Source organism: Mytilus edulis, chromosome 6 (genome assembly GCF_963676685.1).
Source record: "Mytilus edulis chromosome 6, xbMytEdul2.2, whole genome shotgun sequence".
NCBI lineage: Eukaryota > Metazoa > Mollusca > Bivalvia > Mytilida > Mytilidae > Mytilus > Mytilus edulis.
This window is the reverse complement of record NC_092349.1, coordinates 57,124,351-57,147,767: the sequence shown is the minus strand read 5'-3', so window position 1 is coordinate 57,147,767 and position 23,417 is coordinate 57,124,351. Positions and strand designations below refer to the sequence as shown.

General features: G+C 31.8%; 1 protein-coding gene across 1 annotated transcript in view; it reads right to left on the bottom strand.

Annotated features, from left to right (window-relative positions):
- Positions 1–9,253: 9,253 nt before the first annotated feature.
- The window catches only part of LOC139527950 (von Willebrand factor D and EGF domain-containing protein-like), a 33,597-nt gene continuing 19,433 nt past the window's right edge, over positions 9,254–23,417 (bottom strand). Inside the window, exons 10-22 of the mRNA XM_071323644.1 lie at positions 22,064–22,150; positions 21,062–21,445; positions 19,466–19,615; positions 18,917–19,135; positions 18,268–18,479; positions 17,448–17,844; positions 15,631–15,783; positions 14,983–15,169; positions 14,096–14,280; positions 12,872–13,120; positions 12,198–12,240; positions 11,771–11,879; positions 9,254–11,367 (exon numbers count right to left, since the gene is read on the bottom strand). Coding sequence (XP_071179745.1) covers positions 11,169–11,367; positions 11,771–11,879; positions 12,198–12,240; positions 12,872–13,120; positions 14,096–14,280; positions 14,983–15,169; positions 15,631–15,783; positions 17,448–17,844; positions 18,268–18,479; positions 18,917–19,135; positions 19,466–19,615; positions 21,062–21,445; positions 22,064–22,150 — 2,574 coding nt within the window. The 3' untranslated portion in view covers positions 9,254–11,168. The remainder of the gene's footprint in view (positions 11,368–11,770; positions 11,880–12,197; positions 12,241–12,871; positions 13,121–14,095; positions 14,281–14,982; positions 15,170–15,630; positions 15,784–17,447; positions 17,845–18,267; positions 18,480–18,916; positions 19,136–19,465; positions 19,616–21,061; positions 21,446–22,063; positions 22,151–23,417) is intronic.

Sequence of the window (23,417 nt, the reverse complement as noted above, 5' to 3'; positions counted from 1 at the left end):
TTTGTACTAACATGAGCAAAATGACGGATGCCACATGTCGATAAAGATCTGTTTACCCTTCCAGAGCATTTAAATAACCCCCAGTTTTGAAGAGGTTCGTGCTGCTCTGTCTTTAGTTTTCTATGCTGTGGTTTGTGTACTGTTGTTGTTTTTACCCATGCATTGTCAGTTTATATGGGACTTATGAGTTTGAATGTCCCTTTGCTACCTTTTGCCTCTCTTTTGAATTGATGTTTCATCTCTGATTTGATACATTCAATTTATTTACTACTATGAGACTCATGACGATTTAGAGCTTGAAACATTGCAAAGACATCTGTCTTACGTGGATGATTGCATGTTATCTTATAGATATTTGTCATTGACTTATAGCCCGCATCGTCTTCCATTCATAAGTACCTTAAAAAATGACGTCTTTTAAAACTACCTGAGCAAGTTGACTAAAATCTGACTTTTTAATTGATCCATTCCGTTTTAGTGGACTCAGTACTTCGGTGTTGACATGAATATCAATTATGTGGTCATTTTTATAAATTTCCTGAATATAAAACTTTAAATATTTGTAAAACCTAAGAATTTTCTTATCCCAGGAATAGATTACCTTAGCCATAGTACATTGTTAAGATAATATAAATACACTACAGTATTACAGTACTTCCGATAGTACATAAATAGTGAAAACGGGGTTCAAAATCATGTGATTTATTTTTTTAATTTCCATGTTTATTATAATATTGTAATTTTGATTCTATGGACGTCCATTACCTCCAGTATTGTACCTTCAGGCAGATAATTGCTTTAGGGAAAAAAAAAATATCCTTTCATTTTTAGAACTTCTGGTCCATCGTCGAGTGTTCTATGAGGTAAACCAAATAAAATAATGCATGTCCTAATGTAAAAGTTAGAAGACATATTCTAAAGCGTTTCATATTGGCCTATAAGAATACATGTACTAACTTCGTTACATCAATATGATTAAAAGAAGATACAAGATATACGTTGATAAGACTGTAACGAGGTGAATAGAAAAAAATAAAGAAAAAAATGCATATGTTCATTTCATGAAGATATTCTGTAAACGCTATATGATTATTGTTTATTTGAAAGGACCTGCATCCGATTAAGTTTGAAAGTCGCGGTTAAGGTGAAATCCTGAGTGTTTTTGAAAATCCTGTACAAATTTTATACATGATTCTATTGTCAAATCAACATGGATATAAACGTAAATCGTTTTAAATCATTGTAGGACGAAATAGCTGAGAAAAATAATGTGTTTTTTTTCAATCCAAACAAACACACTGTCCAAATGTAATAAAACGTTTCAGTAAAGCACAGGCGTACATTCATATATAGTACTTCTATGATCGAAACTATATGAACAGAACTGACAAGACTTTAAACAAATTACCAGAAGCATCCTTCTTATCAATTTCATAGATAAGTATCTCATTTTGAAAAAATCTCCAGTCTTCCCACTCCTTCTAACTGATACATAAAACAGCACATACACTCTTTAGCATTTATTTATGATATTAAAACCATCGAAAGTATAATACTGTAATAGTGTAAAAAATACTTTGGAGATTCAGTTGTCCTTTCTGTATGTTGGTCATACGCATGAATACATCGACCAAATGTTTAGTGTATTTTCCGATAGACTGAAACACACGGATGCCACAACTCTTCCTGAACTACATCAAAATTTGTATAATGCTCAGGAACTTTTAGACATGGATGTTTTTAAAAAAGGCAATTCTACTATCTGGTCCAGGTATTTGACGCAAGAAGCCAGATTATGGTGGACAAATAAACTGTCTTTTATACGGAATATGCAGAGTAACAAACACCTACTGACACAATATTCTAGAAAGGGATGTATTTGGCGACTAACTTCGTTCAAGCCATATGACAAAAATGCACTTGAAGATTCTGTGGATGGCACTGATCCCGTGCCATCCGATGTAAGACAGCTTCTAGCGGGCGAACAGGAAACACCGGAGGTAAGTATATGTGTTGTAAGTATATGTGTTGTATTCTATTTGAAGTTGATTGTTTCTTCTTTTGAATATGTCGTCAAGCTTAATTTTGCACATTTGTTATTTGTTATAAGAATAATTTCAAAAAATGAAACAAAATGAGCTGCTAACCAATTAATACTATCCATCAGAATAACACGTAAATCTGTATATATAGTTAGGCATGCTTAACGTCCAGTGGCAATTATTTCGTGCATACTAAGACGAGAAAATCTTTAAAAATTATACAATAGGTATATGTTATATGAGGAAGCACGACATGTATAGGGCGGAAAATTTAAACCAACTCTTGAAAACTATAGTAGACAGACCAGAATGTTTACCTTTCAACAGACCTCTGAAAGAGTGGTTGTGATGGTCAAAAAGTTGACGAAAGAGTTGCACTGGCTCACTTCGAGCATCTGATTCATTTTTACCCGAATGTGGCCACGAACCTACATGTATCTACATTAACAACAAAACCAATTAACGCACCATTTTGAAAAGGATATGATCTGGTTCTTGAATTTCCTAAAGGCATTGTAATTATGCACCGTTCTAATTTATTTTTAATTCAAATTGATATTTAGATAAAGATTCAATTTAGACAGTTTTACTGTTAAGCGATTTCTTAAGTTTCTCAGACAGTAATATACAATGCAAGTCATTGTAGAACGCAACATCTGCAAATATTTTAAAAACATTTTATAAAAAAAATGACATTTATTTTTTCAGATTATTGTTAATAATTGATGACGAGGACACGTACACACGATCTGAAGAAATCAGTATTGATGGACCTTCTAATCCAGTTAAGGAAATCAGTCTTGAGGAACTTTATTTTCCATCTTCAAACATATGTGTTGTGAATTTTTTTTTTTTTATTTCATTGCAGAAAATATTATTGAAAACACATCTTAAAATTAAAATATCAAAACCTGGCATCAATCGTACTTGGATTGACGGCAGAAATTAACGATAACTATCGGCAATTATTTCTAACGTGCAGTTGTCAAACAGATACAATATTGTATAACGATGTATAATACTTCATTTCTCTTCTCTTCGTTGTAGTTTTATTTTTTGTTGTTGTTTGATATCATGTTATTTGATTGATCTCCATTAAATTAGACACAATAATCCTATCAGATTAACTTATTAATATCAAATCAAACATGATTTATGCATAGTTATGATTACACACAAAATACAAGATCTTATATTTAATCTTTATTGCAAAATAGCGTTCATAATGGTCAAGCAATAAAATATGTACTTACATTATGTATATACAACAATGAATTAATCTGTTTGTTTCTAATATTGTGCATGTATAAAACGTGGAATCATGCAGAATATTGGTTAATATTGGAGCGTGTGGCATAGCTGATCTAGTTTTAATACATTTGAGAAAGTTTGAATTTTCAAGCATAAAAGGGTATTCATCTTTAACTTTATAAAAGATTCTATGAAAGTATAATCTTACTTTTTTTTGTCAATGGCCCTAACTACTTATTTTTATATTCCTAATTGAAGATGATGATCACTAAACGGGGACTTTATTTAAAAAATTGAAAATCCAAGACACTTAAATAGCGATTTTGTCTAAAGTTGTATTATTCTCAATAAAGGTAGTAATTTTACACGCATCAAAGCTCGACTCTTTTTGCATGATGTTTAAAGAATCCAAATACAATTCTCTCAAGTCAATGTTTACACATATATATAAATATATGTATACATGTTGTATTGTTTTGATAGTCATTGAGACCCTTTGCCCGAGCAACACGACAGGTGCCATATGTGGAACAGGATCTGCGTATCCTTCCGGAGCACCTGAGATACCTCCTGTTTTTGATGGGGTTCATGTTACTTAGAATATAAAAATTATGAACTTCAATTATATTCTTGTTTTTCCCACTTAGAAGTGATACATTTGAATGTGTTGCTGTCCGTCTCACGCCAGGAGTTATTACATTTTGGTTGCATGTTTTCTCAGGAACTTCACCCAATCCATCAATATGCTATACACTGTCATGCTTTAAAATATTTAATGTTCAAAGTTCAACTTTTGTGACTTTTTAGTGTACTCCATTATTATCCATGGACCGACAAAAAGCAATAAATACCTCAAATAGTCTTATATTATTCCTTAATTGTTCAAATCCTTCCATGTTTTTTTTTTAAACGGAAAATATATAGAAGAATGTCTATACTCTCATCATACCCAAGGTAGAAACATGTTTAAAAAGAGTATTTTATTTGGCCTTTTTGACTTTTTTGGATTCGAGCGTCACTGACGAGTCTTATGAAGACGAAACGCGCGTCTGGCGTATATACAAAATTTAGTCCTGGTATCTATGATGAGCTTATTGATACTCTCATCATACTCAAGGTAGAAACATGTGTAAAAAGAAAATCGATACTCTCAATATGCTCATGGTAGAAACATATTTGAAAGAGTAGTGATACTCTCAAAGTAGAAAGCTGTTTAAAAGAGTATCGGTACTCAAGGTAGAAACATGTTTCAAAAAAGCATCGATATTCTCGAGGTGGATACCTATTTCAAAGAGTATCGATACTCTCAATATGCTCATGGTATAAAATCTATTTAAAAGAGTATCGATACTCTCGAGGTGGATAACAGTTTAAAAGAGTACCGATACTCTCAAGGTAGAAAATCTTTTAAAAGCATAATAATTCTCTCAAGTTAGAAACTTATTTCCATAAGCATCGGTACTCTCATTATGCTCATTGTAGAAACCTGTTTCAAAGAATTTCGAATCTCTTAAAGTAGAAAACTGTTTCAAAGAGTATCGATACTCTGTCAGAAACAAACTCTAGTCTAGATGCTAAAAATGGTTCTAGAATAATTCTTCTTCACCGGAGTTTTCTAACGTTGGAGGTAGGTAACGCTTTGTTGAGTATTGCTACTCTCAAAAATGTTAGCAATATTTATACTCTTTAGTAAAAAGAGCTATAACTAGAGTAGTAATACTTTGTGGTATTATTGAAGTCAAGAGATAAAAGAACCGCATATAACAAAGAGTGTCAACACTCTTTAGATAAGACTGTTATTGAAGTAAACGTATCAAATAGTGTGGATACAATCTGTTTTATACAAATTGAAGTAACTGTATTTGAGTATCAAAATTCTCTTACAAATGAAATAAGAAGAATCTGACGAATTCTAATGTACATATTCTTCATGTAAAAGGTTCATATCAAAACTGGGCCAAAATGGGAATAATTTATTTTCCCTTTTTTATTTTTAACGTGTTTGTCAAACACAAACATCAGCAAATATGCTAAATTATATAGTTCCACTAGTTCTAATAATTGAATAATGCAGGAAGACAAAGTAAAACCTTTTTTTTTTATTAATGTCCTTATTTTCTCTATAACATGAACCTGGTTCATAAGTGTTTTTGTATTACTACGTATTGTATTAAACACGCAATTGCAACATACATGTGAAGTATACAAACGCAACCTTGTTATTGACATGCAACCATTAACAATATATTCATTATAAATGTTCAAACAGTTGTTAACATATTTATAGTTCTTAAACCAATATACCATCAAATCATCAGATACTACACTGCACACATTTATCCTAATATTTGCATTGTTCAGAATGATGATTTATTAACGCTCGGTTATATAGCATGTAAATGAAGTGATATTATACAATTGAAGCCTTTGTATGAGGTCGATACAAAGATATATTGACATTAAACATGTTAAATGAGTGTATTGACTGAGGACGAAGTCAAAGGTCGATATCATTTGATTTATCATGTATCCACCTTAGGCAAAAGCTTCAATTTATATATTAATGATTTCAAATCATACTTGTATAGAAATCGTCAGTGCATTTAATTCTCGGTTTTCGATCTTTTAAACTGTTTAGATATTTATAGACATCAAAATAAGTTGTTGTCACAAAATATATATCGGGTTTTAGAAATTCCCAAAATAACCATGCACAATAACTCTTCTATCCACCGTTTTCAAATGATCTTTGCAAATATAATTTAACATGTCTCTTTTCTTAAACGAATCACACTAGTCAAAATTTATAAATTTATAATATTAATTCGTATAATTTAAAGATGTATAGATCAGCTGTTCATGTACAAAGAGCATACGAACAGTAACGTCTCTAATACAAAACTATCAAACTTATATGAACACCACGATATGATTTTGTCATTATGCAAGAGTTGGAAACCTCCCTGAATCCCCTCAAAATGCAACTTTATTTGTTTGCCAAGAATTGAGAAGAGACAATTTCCAACTGGGAGAACTTTTTCAGTCATATTATTTGCCTTCAGACAAATATACATTGCTTTAGTGATATTTTAAATTTCGTCTCCAAACTATTTTCAAAACGATATACTCCATAATGTATAAGTATAGCCTGAGTCAAGTGCAACTACTTCCTTTCATTTGTTTTTAAATAGTTTGAAATAAAAATAAAAAACTAATTACAATAATTTGAAACGTCAGACTGACCCTACGTATTTAGGAGAGCACTAGAATCTAATCAGTTGGTTGTTAAATTAAAATAAGAAGTAATAGAATATGAACGTTTTATACATTTATAGAACCATCTTCGCTAGCTAAGGGTTACGATCCACTCCCCTCCTCTCCCCCCTTGGCGGATTGAGATGGAATTTCGGAGACACTAGACAACGATTTCTATTGGTTGCAGTCAAAACTCGCTGCATCGATCCAATCAAAAAGCGCATATAACATGATCACGTGTAAATGAAGAAAATGTATGTAAACAATTGGCACGTGGTTATTGTGCAACAAGTCTTTACATCCCTTAACATACGACTATATTTAGTGACAATTTGAATGTTTTAATCAACTAATAGAAGTTCCTGTGTTTGTTTCTAGCACAAATGCATGTATGTCAACGTATATTTTTGTTTCTTGCTTTACCAAGTATGAATAATCTAGACGCTACCGTGTTTTTGCCTCCAAATTGAAGAGTTCAAGGGCTACCATTCGTCAAGAATAATGTATTTGGAATGGGCGTGACTTTAATCTACTGATAGATGGCAAAAATTGTTATCACAAATGTTGGCCTTATCCGCCAAGGTTTATAGAACTTTCTGACAAATTTTCGTTTGACTCTTGAATGGCCAACGTAGATAGAAGTATCTTGTCTTAGGGAGGGATAAATCCTACTTTGTAAAGGACCACTCTGATTCAAACAAAAAATTCTCTGAAACTGATATTATCAAGATGCTTGATTTCTTGATTGACAACATATTTGTTACTTTCGGAGGACGTGTTTTTCAACAGACTGTCGGCATTCCAATGGGAACAAACTGTGCCCCTCTACTTGCCGAATTGTTCTATATTATTAAGAGGTTAACTTCATGCAGGAACTTCTTAGGAAGAAAGATAAGAAGTTAGCAATATCCTTTAGCTCTACTTTCCGCTATATAGATGATGTTCTTTCACTAAATAATTCAAAATTTGGTGACTATGTGGAACGCATCTATCCCATCGAGCTAGAGATAAAGGATACCACAGATACAGTTAAGTCGGCCTCATATCTTGACTCACATCTAGAAATTGACAATGAGGGTCGGTTGAAAACAAAACTTTACGACAGCTTTCCAATTGTGAACTTTCCATTTCTAAGTAGCAACATTCCAGCAGCACCTGCATACGGGGTATATATCTCCAAATTGATACGATATTCCCGTGCTTGCATTTTCTATCATGATTTTCTTGATAGAGGGTTGCTGCTCACAAGGAAGCTATTACACCAAGAGTTCCAAATCGTGAAGTTGAAATCATCCCTTCGTAAATTTTATGGACGCCATCACGAGTTGGTTGACCGTTATGGAATAACCGTTTCACAAATGATTTCGGATATGTTCCTTACGTCATAACTACAATCCCCTTCCCTTTCATGAATGTGATCTATCGAATTAGACTATTTCCGGATTTGTTATCACATAAGCAAAACTACGGATGCCACATGGTGAGCAGGATCTGCTTATCCTTCCGGAGCACCTGAGATCACCCCTAGTTTTTGGTGGGGTTCGTGTTGTTTATTCTCTAGTTTTCTATATTGTGTCATATGTACTTCTGTTTGTCTGTATGTCTTTTTCATATTTAGCCATGGCGTTGTCAGTTTATGTTCGATTTACGTCCCTTTTGATATCTTTCGTCCCTCTTTTAAATAGACGACATCATTTTGGGTTTGGCTTATCCATTTAGAGCTATTTTAAAATTGTCGTAGGACTTTGGAACAGAACAATTATTTTCACGTTTTAATGTATCTTTTGATCATACTTATGCCATGGACAAAGTGTATTTGTTATTTACAATCTATTCCAATTTTATCCACGGCGGTCAATGATCTATTATATTGAGTGTGTAATATATCAGTGACTGCCGTGTATAGTAATAGTAACTAAGTTAACTTGGAATTGATAGTAAGAGCCAATACACTTTCTTTAGAGTATCTGTATGTTCATAGTATACAGAAAAAATCACGGACTTTGGAAAAAGGGGAGGGTAAAACATTGTCCGATCCACACGGTACCCTTAAGCTAACACTTTTAGTACCTTGCCTAAATTTCTTCTAGTCACATAATTTTTTTGGGGGAAATTCATTCATTAACAATTTATATACCTCATCACACACTCATTGCCGCGATTTCGCGGGTGTTGTCTAGTAAATTAATAATACTGGTAAGCTTAGTAACCCTCGTGATTATACATATACGCGCCGCATCAATTTGAATATTTTTTAAGTTTTAGTAATAAATTCTGATATTGAGAGTTCTGAATCCGTGTATTTGGCGTACAAATATAACACCTATTTAGACCATTTTCAATTTCAGACCATTTTCAATTTCGGCATTGTATTTATTCCTTTGTTTAGTTTATATATTGTTTATTCAATATGGTAATTCCAGTATCGGTTGATGTTTACTTACTTTTTTGTAGCTCTTGGTATTTTAATTTCATGGAGGATGAAAGGTTCTATTTAATTCTTTAAGGAATTATCATAGTTTCTTTTATTCTTTCACGCATTAAATAAAAGTAATAGTAGTATACTGTAATAGTCTTAAACCAAAACTGAGGGAAATACATTATCTGTAAGGGGAGGGAAAAACGAAACAGCAGAAACACAGATCTGCCACATAAACAAGAGCCACCATATAGAGAGAACGGACTATTTGATAACAAATGCCATATTCCTGACTTGATACAGGATATTTTAATAAAACTTGTGCATATATATATATATAGTTGCTATAAAGTAAAAATAATACACATGAACTATTGTAAGTGATTAGTTAGCTTTACCTTTACATACAAATAGAAAACACGATAGATCAAGCATAAAATAATATCCAAGAAGAATCACAATTTGAATATTATAACTATATACATGAAAGTTGAAATACAAAACAGTCATATTCGGGAATTAGACTGAACAAATGGTTTAAAGGAATAAGTATACACATCTTTATTATCTATATACACATGTATAACTAGAATTGATGAATGACAAAACGTTGATCTACAAATTAATGCATATCAGATGTTAAAGACAACCACGTCAACTCTTCTCTTTTTTAGTTATGATAGATTAATTGTTTGATCGCTAAAATTGTCAAGATCTGTCTATATATTTTACAATCGTAAACATACACGTTAATCAACAGTGCATATCAAGGTACTTGTTTTTTTTTTAATTTTAAATTTCGTTTGTCTACGATAACATAAAATAATTGAATGTAATAACTCCTTCAACATTTAAACGGACTACACTGAGCCTTGGGGTTGACTTTGTTCTTTTTTATAGGAGCAAGACGTCAGCCATGAAAATTTTCGAAGTGTGGATTTTAACATCATGGATAACAACCGTTTTTTTTTTTTATCATGTTCAGGCATGAGTAATATAGTTTTACTACGAAGACTTGAGTTGTAATTTCAAAACATTTACATTTGTCATCTGATAGATCAGAGGTCAAGGTTAGTTTTCGTTAGTAATTAACAGTACTAAGGATAATTTACATAATTATACTGGTTATATATGCGCGTGAAATCCTTAAGCAGTTTAAATGGAAGGGTTTCGTTATAGCATGTACAGAACGTGTTGAGATGTCAGTTCATCACACAGTTACATATCGTAGGTACTCACCATAGCTTCAGCGTACAGTTTAATCTTTATTGTAATATTTATGATTACGAATCATAAAGACTTTTAAGTTACATATAATGAGCGTTGAACAATTTTGTTCTATGCCCATGTAAAAGGGTAATTGAATTATTCTGTCATTAACTTTTTGTTGGAAGATCAAAAACAAATTTACCGCGAGCAACTTAACATTTACTAGATTTTTGTCTTATTGATACGAAGACATTTAGTGAAGAAATACTTGATAACAAATTCGGATAGTTTTCAATCCAGGGCATCCTTAAGCAATAAGGTTTACAGGTTAGCAATGTTAAACTAAAGAAAAAAAATATATATTATAGACTGAACTTTGTAAATACAGCTGTTTCTCAAAGCACACCTCTTTTGGGGAGATCTAAAATATTCATAGAAAATTAATTTTGTTTACATACTGGTTCCCAGTTATGCTCTCTGTGTTCCATCGCATAGAGACACAACTTGGGAATGTTACCAGTGAATATACATGTGCATATTGTTTACATTGAAATCTGTGGTTACCCTTCATTCGAGGTAGGGGTAGTTAAGAAAATTTGTGTTAGTTTAAACTCTGAAACGCTTAGGGCATATAAACGTTGGAAATATGCCGCACAGCCCTTTATTATGACCTTTGAAAAAAATTGTAGTGCATAAGAACTTTCAATTCTAGGATAAGATTTTTTTCAAAACTTCTTAGTAAAAATGGTTCAGTTTTAGCCGTAAAAGGAGTTTTTATGGGAAATTGCATTGTCAATATTTTCAGAAATGCAACCTATAGTATATTATTGTGAAAAGAAATCGACTTAACCATAACTATATTTATAAAAATTTCCCGTTTGAACATTATTCGAAATATTTGTGTCAACGTTTCAAAAGAAAATAATTCCTATTGAAATCACAATTTCATTGAGATTTAGTCAGATTTTTTTTATGTTGTTGTTGCACAATCATTAATTGTTATAGAAATGGTTTTGTGGTGGTAGCTGATTCTCGAAATTGCTCATTGACGCTTCTTTTCCTTCTTCAAAATGAACATCAAGATCGCTTATGGTATTTTCTCTAAATTGTTCGGTCCTATTGGACAACATCCCATTGTCCATATTTTTACCATTTTCATGTTGACAGCCAGAGTATACACCAACTTTTGACCTGTAAAAATAATTAATTCAAACGGTAATGTGAAAATCAAGGTATAAAGCTACAATATTGTTTTTGTTTTTACATTTTAACTATCAATGACAAAAAATAAACTTAAATGAGTTTCACAATACTATAATCAAAACGGTGTTTTATTTGCCGACCCTATCAGCCTATGATATCGTTTTTTCTTGAAAGCCATATTATTCGTTTAATTGAAAAGGGGACAGTTTGCTAAATATTAATGAATAATAAAAAAAATAATAAAATATACATGACATAAGTTTAAATTGATGAGTTTTTAAAGACATCAACAAAAGTAACAATTACGCGTAATAACAAACTACCACACACACGTACGAATTGTCAGGCAGATTGTATGTAAGATAAATATATAAATGTGAACAACACTTACTTTTCACTCGCGTGTTTATGCTTTAAGTAGAATAGTATAGCTAACACGCAAACCATCACACAAATCACACCACATGATGATGCTACGGCTATAATGGTCGTGGTACTATCTTAAAAGATAAAGGGTAAATTGAATTAAAGCTTTTTATATTGTTTATAATCAATAATCGAAGGAGTTGTTTAGTTATAACTTATAATTTATTTTTGCTACCTTTTGGTGTTAATAAACTTTAGAAGATGCATTGAGTGAATTATTTTGGGAAATAAACATCTTGAAATGTTGCAAACACATATATGTATTACAGATTTCTACTGCTAGTTTGTATGTTCTGTATTTTTATCGTTCGGTAGCTACCTCATTTAAATGTTGCTCATACATACTTTAAATCTCAATGACTTGTCTTTACTTATCTAAATTTGTTTGTTACCTTCGTCATTATCTGCAGTGTCTTTTGATGATTCACAAACGTCCTGAAATACATATTCAATAAACATGATCAATTTTAAATTTTCATATTCACAACATACATCATATATAATATTTTCTAATGTATATACATGTACAATGTATCCAAACTGCTGCAGTTGAATTACTATTTATTAGATATATATACATCAAAGAATAACTAGCAAGACAGAATAATTTGACCGTTTTATGTAAATGGCAAATTGAAATCAGATTCAAGAGTTATTTAACAAAATATGTTTTTTTTTAGAAAATGGTTGTAGCATTTAAAGAGAGAGAAGCTTTTAAATAGACTTCAATAAATTGCGTCATATTTTGCATATATGAAATAAACAAACTAAATTAACAGCGTCACATTTTTATATATGAAATAAACAAAGTAAATTAACTGCGTCACATTTTTTAAATATGAAATAATCAAACTAAATTAACAAAGAATATGTTTGAAACAAGATAACGAATCCAGCAAATACAACACGGAATATCAAAACTCATTAAAAACATATTGGATAGTATGTTATAAAGCTAGTATACATTATAATCGTTGAAAATTGTTGCCCTGAAAAAAATGGTGTTATAATGTATTATTTGCGACATTTTTTCTGTGTTTACATATTAATAGAGTTGCATAGTTACCAATGAAACGCAAGTCATCGAGCTGTTGCATGAAACACATTCTTCGTCATAAATAAGTATGGAAACTTCCTCCCCGAAATTGGTTCCATCGTTTGACAGTGTGATCTCGTACCCTTCTGCCATCTTAGGTCCCGCAACTGAACGAGTTTTCCTTGATACACCAAGGTCGACAGTAACCATAAACATATTTCTGTACTGAGCCTTGTAAATTTCCCAGTTTGATGAGTACAATTTTGAATTATCAACTACCTAAAATTGAATATATAACATATAGTATTACCATATAAACATAAAATATTTTAAAGGTACCAAGTTTATTATTGATTATACATTTTAGGTGTTATTCCACCAAATCATGGAACGTCACATTCGGTTGTATACATAAATAGGTCGAAAAAACATCTTCCCTTGAATTTGACAGTAACTTGTAATCCTTCATTTTATTGCAGTATAACATTGCTGTATCTTAAACATATGTGTTGTATATTTCAAAGCACCATTTTCAATTATTTTTTTTTGGGGGGTGGGGTCTATAGCATATTTTGTCAACTTGAGGTTACATGGTTACTAAAGCTTGTAAACAGGTTAAAAAATGGGAGAAATTGATTGGTTAACTTCCAGTGATGGTTAATTTTTTGAAATGCAATGAAATGTTATGTGATTTTTTTTTATAATAATATACAGAATAAAACTTTACTCAAGCCAGGTATTTCAACAAATATAAACTCTAGACAATTTTTTGAAAAGTGCAAATTTAACAAAGACTAATAGGGGAAAATCAATGGTGGTATTACACCTTATTAATTATTAATTGTAAATGAAAACATGAACGGGTCAACACCTCCATTGGGTTTCTTCAATTCTTTAATTACTGGAACGATATAAAGCTATGATATTCAGAGCAAGATTTGTAGACGAATTTTAAAATTCAATATGACAATTTCTCATTCACATTTAAATGATAGGCTCATGACTAGGGAAAGACACATTTGATTAATATCCTAACAATTAATAACAACTAGTTATTGCTAGGCTGAAGGGAATGCATCAACGTATATCCGACGTAAAAACTCATAAATCGATTGTCTACATTTGAAGGACTGCGAGGTACTTGAGCATGTTTAGCATTTTGTGAATATCAACATCATAGTGGTCTCACATAGTATACATACTTTAAGAATGAGAGAAAATAATAAAACACATAGATATAATTTGACGGAGTACCTTAAAATATCGGATCTTATACCAGACTTCCATTGACAAAAAGTCGCCATAGATGTTAGTCTTTTTGCATGAACGTGTTGTTGTAGTACATAAACCTTCAGCTGGCAGACTTATGTTAACAGGGGGTGTTGAAGTGTCTTTGGAACAGTCATCACCAATATATTCATTTGAACACTCACACTGACCTAAAGAAATTCTATACTTCATATAATTTTTGAAAGGAATATGGCTGTTATTTGGATTCTTGATAACGAAATTACGAAAAACAATATACTTTATATCAATGCCATCTACAATTGCTCATGATAAATATAAAATTTGCTGTAAACATCATGTAGCTCATGAATTTACGACAAATGAAAAGAACTGAAAGAACTGGTTAAAATGCACGGATCAACTTCATGTTATTCGTTTAAAACGTATTTGGATGTACGAAACAATTCAACAAAGAAAAGTTCCACCGTATCATCGTGAGAAAAGCGACTTTTAATTTTATCAAAAAGTCGTGTTGTCAATATTTTATTTTTGTATACGCATTCCTTAAATCGTTTTTCGTAACCAGGCAGTACTAAATTACCTTTTTAGTATACAGCACCGCTTTTGAAAATCGTAACAAATTGATATTTGAAACCTTCTACCTTATACAAAATATCTTAGTAATCTACTATAATCAACATATAACTTCATTGGTGGTCCGATTTTAGTCATCCTCGTATTCTGCTATTTGTCTTGACATCCTTTTACTCTTTGATCGTGGTGTTATTTTTTCTTTGACTTATATTTTTAGTTTTCGAATAGAAGATGTTTGGAATCTTCTGTTAAACATTTACATATCTACGCAGACGACGTTTAATTAAAGATTTTAACAATATTTTAAAGATATCTACCTGAAACACAGATGCCGTTATTACTACAGTTGTTTATACATAATTTGCTTGTAATTTGCTCAAGAATTGTCTGTGATCCATCAGTTGTGTTCACAATGAAAAGAGATTCATTTCTTGAGATTTCTGTCATGATATTTGTTGCCATGGCATTGATAGTATCCGTTAAGAAGGACTTGTCCCCAGTAACCTATAATATAATGATAATATTCGACATTATCGCGAATCATCGACAAAATATATGATAAAATCAATTTCCTATCAATGGTTTGTTACAATTTCAGCTTAAACTATAGAATGTTTTTAAACATTCATTATCCAAAATATTCCACACTTCTCTCTCCCGTACTACAATTTAACCTTATTAGATTTTAAATATTATTCATGATAATAATTGTGTTGCATGTAAGAATTAAAACCAAATTACATCTTTTTGTTTTGGAAGAGACACGCTTTACACCCAACAACATTTGACATTCGTTTAATTGTCAAATGTCTGTAAAATTATAGTTATATTCCAAAAACATTAATGTTAAATTGAAATCCGGATGCAAGTGGGTTTCATCTGCTGCTGTGTAGTTTATGTGGTCAATGAAAGTTGTTTAAATTACTTGTTAGGTAATTTTGAAGTAATTATGACATAAGACCAACCTCAATATCTGAAACACATGACTGTATGAAATTTTCCACATCAACCTCAACAACATCGCTGTAAACATCAGACGGAATTGCTGTAGTCAAAGCTTCTTGGCATGTTTGGTACGCTGTTTCTGCTGTCCATCCGTTTCTAAAGGTTTGAGAGATCTACAAAAAGCAAGTTAAATCATAAATGTCATTAACTGTTTCTGCTGCTTAAGAAGACAGTTATTACCAACAATTTACAACAGTTCTTAAGCCTTGTATAAGAGTTCAACCTTCACGTAAACCCATTACAACATACAACATTCCTAAATCATTCATACACAGTGGCCTATGCTAATATTTATTTTTGGAAAATTATAAAAGAGCAGAAACAAAATATAACATTTGATTTATCAACATTATGCATCATTATCTGTTGTAAATAACCTCATTTCGAAGTGTTAAACAAATTCAAAGATACCAGGAGACAGCAATTACATGTATTTACTCGACAAGGAACTGTCAAGACCATTTAAACAAAAATGAAGAAAGACATCAAAAGAATAAACAGAACCATTAATCAACACATAAAAACAAATCAAACATCATGAACATCTTAAACCGTACCAAAACCTTGGGGTTCAACCACTTCATGTTACATTTTTAAAATCAGAGAGAAAGGACGAAATGAATACAGATGTCTCACATGTTTCAGTAAGAGTATAATGATCAACTTTTACATGTTTGCGTCAACTTTACGTAGAAGATATGACGTAAACTTTACCTGTTAAACCCATCAATATCCATACATTCATTATAAAAGGAATGAATTTGAATGAGAAAGTAATGCATAGTCAAACATGAAGGAGGAAAATACAGTCAGATGTTAAGTTATAGCAATCAACACAAATTATAGCAACTACTACATGTACTATTGTGTATGCCAATTATACCGTGAAAGATCTAATTTAGAATGAAACATGTCAATTACAAACGTGAGGTACTACTATAGAGGATAAAAAAAACTTGTTTATTGTTTATGCCGCCTCTACCATGTCTACGGTATGAATTTCACTTATTTTAGAATGTCAAAATGTTTTCTATAATGCTAACATCGACTTTATTTAATATTTGGTGGATTGTTGTCTTATTGGCAATCATACCAAATATCCTATATCGAGTCATTTTTATATTGGATCCAAAGATTTGCATAATTTTCGAATGACTGTGATGGAATGATACGGTCATTTTTTTTTATTTCCATTATAGTATACTTTTCTCGTATACAGGGGTCAACCAAAGAAAAAAAATCTCCTTTTAATGTGTTTTTCAAATTTACGTACGTTGTTGAGTTTTCTCATCTTATAATTTATATTATATCAATATCGTGGAGCAAGTTAAGCTGTGAAATCACACCTGTATTTTTCCTAAATGCTGTTTGGGGTGACTCAGTGTTGAAGACCGTACTTTGATTTATAATGGTATACCTTTGCAAATTGTTGCTGGGTGAAGAGTTGTCTCATTGGCACTTATACCACATTTTCTCTTATTTAATTATAGTATTTTATCACTATTTGCGGTCAATAAGTTGTTATTAAAGTATCATAAGGGATATACCAGCTACGGGTTTACATCAAGAGCCAGCGTTGTTAATTATTTATCTCTAGTTTACAACAAATAATGCAGCAATTAATGTGCAAATAACTAACAAATTAAAAGAGAAGCTATTCTCTATAATGTATGTTATCTTATGACTTCCAAAGACAAAACATGTTGATGAAAAACCAAATTCGTCCGTTTGAAAATATGCTAAAAAAGATCAAAAAGGTAGCATAAGTGTGCATTACCACATCTGTACTGTTGATGTCTTCATCAAAGACAAGAGGTTGAGACTCAGTTACGTCATCACTGTCATCCTCATCAGCTGTGCTTCGCCGAACTGCACTGGAGTGATCTAGCGAACGCCGTTTACGTTTAGAGATTGTACAAGAAGTAGAATAAGAGTTTATCTGATTTTCGGACTGTTGAGAAGTGGAGCAAAATTCCGTGCTTTCCGTCAAATTACATTGGAGGATGTTGAAATCATCAAGTGAATTAGTACTACCAGCCTGGTCCTCACATGTACAAAACGTTGTAAAATTATTTATGCTTGCTGGATTGTTCGGCAGATTAAGAATCAAGTTATCTGTGATAAAATTTGGTTCGTCAACAAACAATTGTTCATTCGTCATGGCTGATGTTATTCTATAAGTAATACACATTGATATTTATATAAAGTATTTATACATTTCTATATAAGCAGATTAACTCAAATACAATATCTTAATTTGTTTTCGTTTCTACATTGTGTCATAAAATGTTTCCCTCTGAAAATCACAGTCAATCTGCAGACCAATTTTTCTTATACTTCAGAATCTAAGATTGTCGATTCGAATATTGAAATCGATCAAGTGTATCCAAGTTTATCAAAATTATTCTAGACAAAAAAGTCAGAAACCTTTAGACTAATACTTATGAACTAGAACCAAAATAAAGAGACTGGTTTATGAAGTCTACATTGACAAAACACAACTGATAAAACAATATTCAAATATCATTAAAACCATAACATAGATACCAGAAACTGAATAATTGATATGCAGGTTTCTCATTTTTGAAGTATATTACCTCCATGATTTAGCGAATTCCTGATCACTGCTAACGGGTCCATTATAACGATGAGTATAATCATCTGAAGGATCTTTAGTGACACTCGGAACACCGCACAGTCCTTTTGCTTCATTTACGTCATAAATTGAAGGTTTTACTGTGACAGTACCGATAAATCCCGACCATCTCGATATTGAGATCTTGATTTCTGTTCCGATTGGTAAAATGACCTATATTACAAATTAATAACATATACATGTGATAGCTTTCAATGCCTTATTACAGAATAAAAAAGTATATTAAAAGGGGAACAATAAGGATATAATAACAAGTTGATCTCCTCCACATTTGAATGTGCCGGTCTACAGTCAGGACCTTCGTTAGTAGTTGAGAATGGAAATGGGAAATGTAACAACGCAATGAGACAAATACCCAGCCAAAGGGCAGAAGGTCACCGATGGGTCTATATATCTGTATATTTTGTAAAGATACACATTACCGTTTTTCCACTCAGTATAATAGTGAATATATGCATATTAACTCGACAAATGATTCTAATGGGCCAGGCCTTTGTGCTGTAAGATGATTATTTATTTTCATTTTGGTATCTCATGTTGTTTTTGTTTGTTATATTACAACTTTTTTTACAGAAGTACTGATTATATACCTTGTACTCGTTTCGTCCTTGATTAAAGTCAATAAGTAGGTCGTTGTCATCGCAACTTATTAATTTGGTAACTGGTGTTGTTAATAGTTCTTTTTTCGTCCTCGAAATAGATTTACAAGTCCTGATAACAAATAAGGAACTGCGACTTCGTATAGCTATCGCACAGTGACAAGCAGATCCTTGCCAACCAAATCCGCAGTTGGTCAACAACGCATGGACCTATAAAAAAAGAATTTATGATGACGTTTTTTAAATTTGTGGATATTGGGACAACCCAGTTTAATGTATATTTTTCTATAGTATAAATGGTGGGGAAATTTGAACGTCCAATTCTAAATGGGACGATTTATTTACGCAATATTGATTTGTGCATGACATTTTCAAATTTACTAATCTTAACCTTTAAATACTTAAAAAATTAATGAGATACAACAACAACACACTGATACAAATAATGCATTCAAAACACAAGTATGTATATGCCTTTCTTAGTATTTCATATTATTACATTATTTTTTTAGTTGATAACTTGTAAGTTTTTATTCTCACCCAATATGGTCCTTTGTCATTTCTGTACATAACAAATTCACCAATGTCCATAAAGTGATAATACTTTCCATCAAACGTCGTGATATGAGGATCATTTACTGATTGACAAAGCCTGCTTGTCATTGATGCATCTTTATCTAAAACTTTAACCTGAAGTTTAAAAATGAGATTTGATGTTCATATTGGTGTCCAGATTATTCCGTCTTTGATATTCAATTGTTTTTGTCATTGAGTTGTCAGCTTTTCTTTGACTTATTAGTTTGGAATGTCTTCTGTTTGAATATCCTTTCGCATATTATATGTATCACAACTAACGGATTAGTGCGATTCTTAATCAAGCCCAGTAATCTTACTCTGTCAAGGCTGGTAATCTGTTGAATAGATTGCTTGTTTGGTTTTGTCCTTAGTTGATTGGATATCATGGAGTTATTAAATTTTACATCGCATAACTGCTAATGGCCCTTGTCTATTAAACTGATGTCCGTGACATATTAAAATGAATTGAATATTCTAATAAAACAGATGGCAGAGCTGTTTATCAATTTCTTGTGATTGTCATTAACATATTGCAACATTTATTGCCGACTTGTTTCTTTATCATTATGAGGCTGACTTCATGCAGGAACTTATTAGGAAGAAAGATAAGAAGATGGCAATATCCTTTAACTCCACTTTCCGCTATATAGTTGATGTTCTTTCACTAAATTATTCAAAATTTGGTGACTATGTTGAACGCATCTATCCCATCGAACTAGAGATAAAGGATACAACAGATACAGTTAAGTCGGCCTCATATCTTGACTTACATCCAGAAATTGACAATGAGGGTGGGTTGAAAACAAAACTTTACTACCAAAGAGATGATTTCAGCTTTCCAATTGTGAACTTTCAATTTCTAAGTAGCAACATTCCAGCAGCACCTGCATACGGGGTATGTATCTCCCAATTGATACGATATTCCCGTGCTTGCATTTCCTATCATGATTTTCTTGATGGAGGGTTGCTGCTCACAAGGAAGCTATTAAACCAAGTGTTCCAAATGGTGAAGTTGAAATCATCTCTTCGTAAATTTTACGGACGCCATAACGAGTTGGTTGACCGTTATGGAATAACCGTTTCACAAATGATATCGGGTATGTTCCTTACGTCGTTACTTCAATCCCCTTCCCTTTCATGAATGTGACCTACCGAATTAGACTATATACCGGATTTGTTATAACATGAGTAACCAGACGGGTGCCACATGTGGAGCAGGATCGGCTTACCCTTCCGGAGCACCTGAGATCACCCCTAGTTTTTGGTGGGGTTCGTGTTGCTTATTCTTCAGTTTTCTATGTTGTGTCATGTGTACTATTGTTTGTCTGTTTGTCTTTTTTTCATTTTTAGCCATGGTGTTGTCAGTTTATTTTCGATTTCTGAGTTTGACTGTCCCTCTGGTATCTTTCGTCCCTCTTTTATTGCGGTGAATCTATATTGTTGTTTTATTATTCACGAATTGAGAATAAACATTCTATAAAAACATTTAAAAACCCTTAATTGATAAAACTAATACATGGTAAATCACTTTGCTTATTCTATATTTTTCTATAAACAAACCTTAATGTCCGGAATTTGTACATTTTGCCACATTTCATTAAATGTTGACACAGCAGAAGTGGAAAGCCTTATATATGTTGATCTATCTCCACTGTTATATAGACCATCGCTAAAACCATACACTTCAAGTTTCTTCTCTTCTTGCCAGTCAGTGGCTCTAAATTTGATGCCACAAAACTGTGCTTTGAATATGATGTCTTTTATGGCAATGTTATTAGAACACGATCCGACGTTTGGATTCTTTTTAGGTTGAAACACATAAAAACTCTGATCACAGTGAGCCATGAGGCTTTTATGCGAGGCAATGCAACCAACCGGAACTGTCGACTTGAATGCAATTGTAATAGATTCGCCTTCAATGACCGTATAGTCATATTTGTCCGGCTAAAACATAAATAACAGAAGGTTTATACTCAACATTATATTAATCATTATATTAATGAATTTCTAAATGGAATTTTGTATCAATCAACTGTAGTATAATTAACCATTATATATATTCTCACCTAATGTAAATGTACGTGTTTTTTTATTATCCTGACATCGCTTTAGAATAACAAATCACCAACTTTGAAAGACCAAACATTTGAATTGGAAATACAATATTAAGTAAACAAATTTTGGATTGCTAGATTTGAAAGAAAAATACTGATATTGAACACTGGTAAACAATTCGAAGCGGAACGGCCATTTTAATTCATTCAAACGACTGGAATAAATAATTGTTTCATAATCAGTGGATCAGTCAATTTAGGTTGTATCCACTGCAGTCAATACAATCATCACAGTATAGTTATGAAAATTCTACAAATAACTATGATAAATCTAGTTTATATTTTCAATTTGAAGAAGTTGTTATTTACCTTAACATCGCATCAACATACCTCATGGTCTAAAATAGTTCCTGGAAAAACTAGATTGACTATACGCAAATATTTTAAAGATTTTGTACCTTCACTGTTCTTTTTTAAATTAAGCAATATTTCTATACAATTAACTTACAAATATTCCTGCCTCAAAATTTGCACTGTACTGCATTGGACCAGGAACAGAATACGCTACATGTCTCATTCTAATAGCACATTCAACCTACAATATATATAGTATACAACTAGATCATTATACATAAAATTATGCCAGCTGACATTGCTCTAGCCGTATTTAGCATAGTTTTTCGAATTTTTATCTCTCTAAATGAAGCGTGTATGTGATTTCATTTTGAAACATCATTTATTCGAGAGCTATTGCTGAATCACTTGTAGACGCAGCGTGTGTCCTGCGTACAAAAGTACGAGCCTTGTATCTTCAATTGGAATTCTGGTGGACTGGTCAACCTCGAGTGAATCATCACCCTAGTAATGAAAACCTTTGTATTGATATGAAATACCCTTGATGTATTAATTTTCTGAAAACTTGGTGTCACAACATGCGCAAAACAACAACTTATCATTTATTATAACCAGGGGCCGGTTTCACGAAGCTATCCTAAGACATGTCATAAGACATATCTTAGGACATGTCTTATGATCCTCTTATGACTATCTTAGGACATATCTCAGACCTCGTCTCGAAGCTGTCTTAGGATCATCTTAGCTAAGACATCCTAAACCTGTCGCAAGTTAAATTTTCAAATATAAATATGATCTACGGAAAAAAATCATGTAAATGTAGTATGTCTTACCATAAATTATTCTAAACGTATTGATTGATATAATGACATAATTTGCAAAATAAATATAAAAAAATAAAAATAATTTATATATAAATTATCTTTAAACAATGCATCAACATAAATATGAAATTTTCAATGCAAAATTAAGAAAAAAGAATATAAAATTATGACATTGTTTTGGTACAAGTGAGTTGAATTCAATTTCGACTTTATTGGTTATAAAAGGTTAAGAGATAAAATCGTGCAATTTTTATATTAATACATCGAATTTTCATTGTTGACAAATCCTGATAATCCGTCAATGTTTTAAGCAGGAACAGGAGAATAGATAATTAGATAATAATAAGATATTTTTTTTTAAATTAATATAAAAAATGAGTGTAATTTATATAAATAAACGTATAACTATCCTAAGACCATCATAAGACACCTCTCGCGTTGTCCTAACTTTATGACCAACTTTAAGAGATGTCCTAATTTAGGACCGGTTTGTGAAACCCACTTAGGACTAAGATATGTCGTAAGACCATCCTAAGACATGTATTAGTCCTAAGACAGCTTCGTGAAACTGGGCCCAGGTATGCATTTCCTCAGCCGTAAATGATAAATATAATTTCTTCAAAATTTTTGGTGAGTGATTATTTTCAACTTTCTTTTGATTTGATTCAAAAACTATTTTGAATC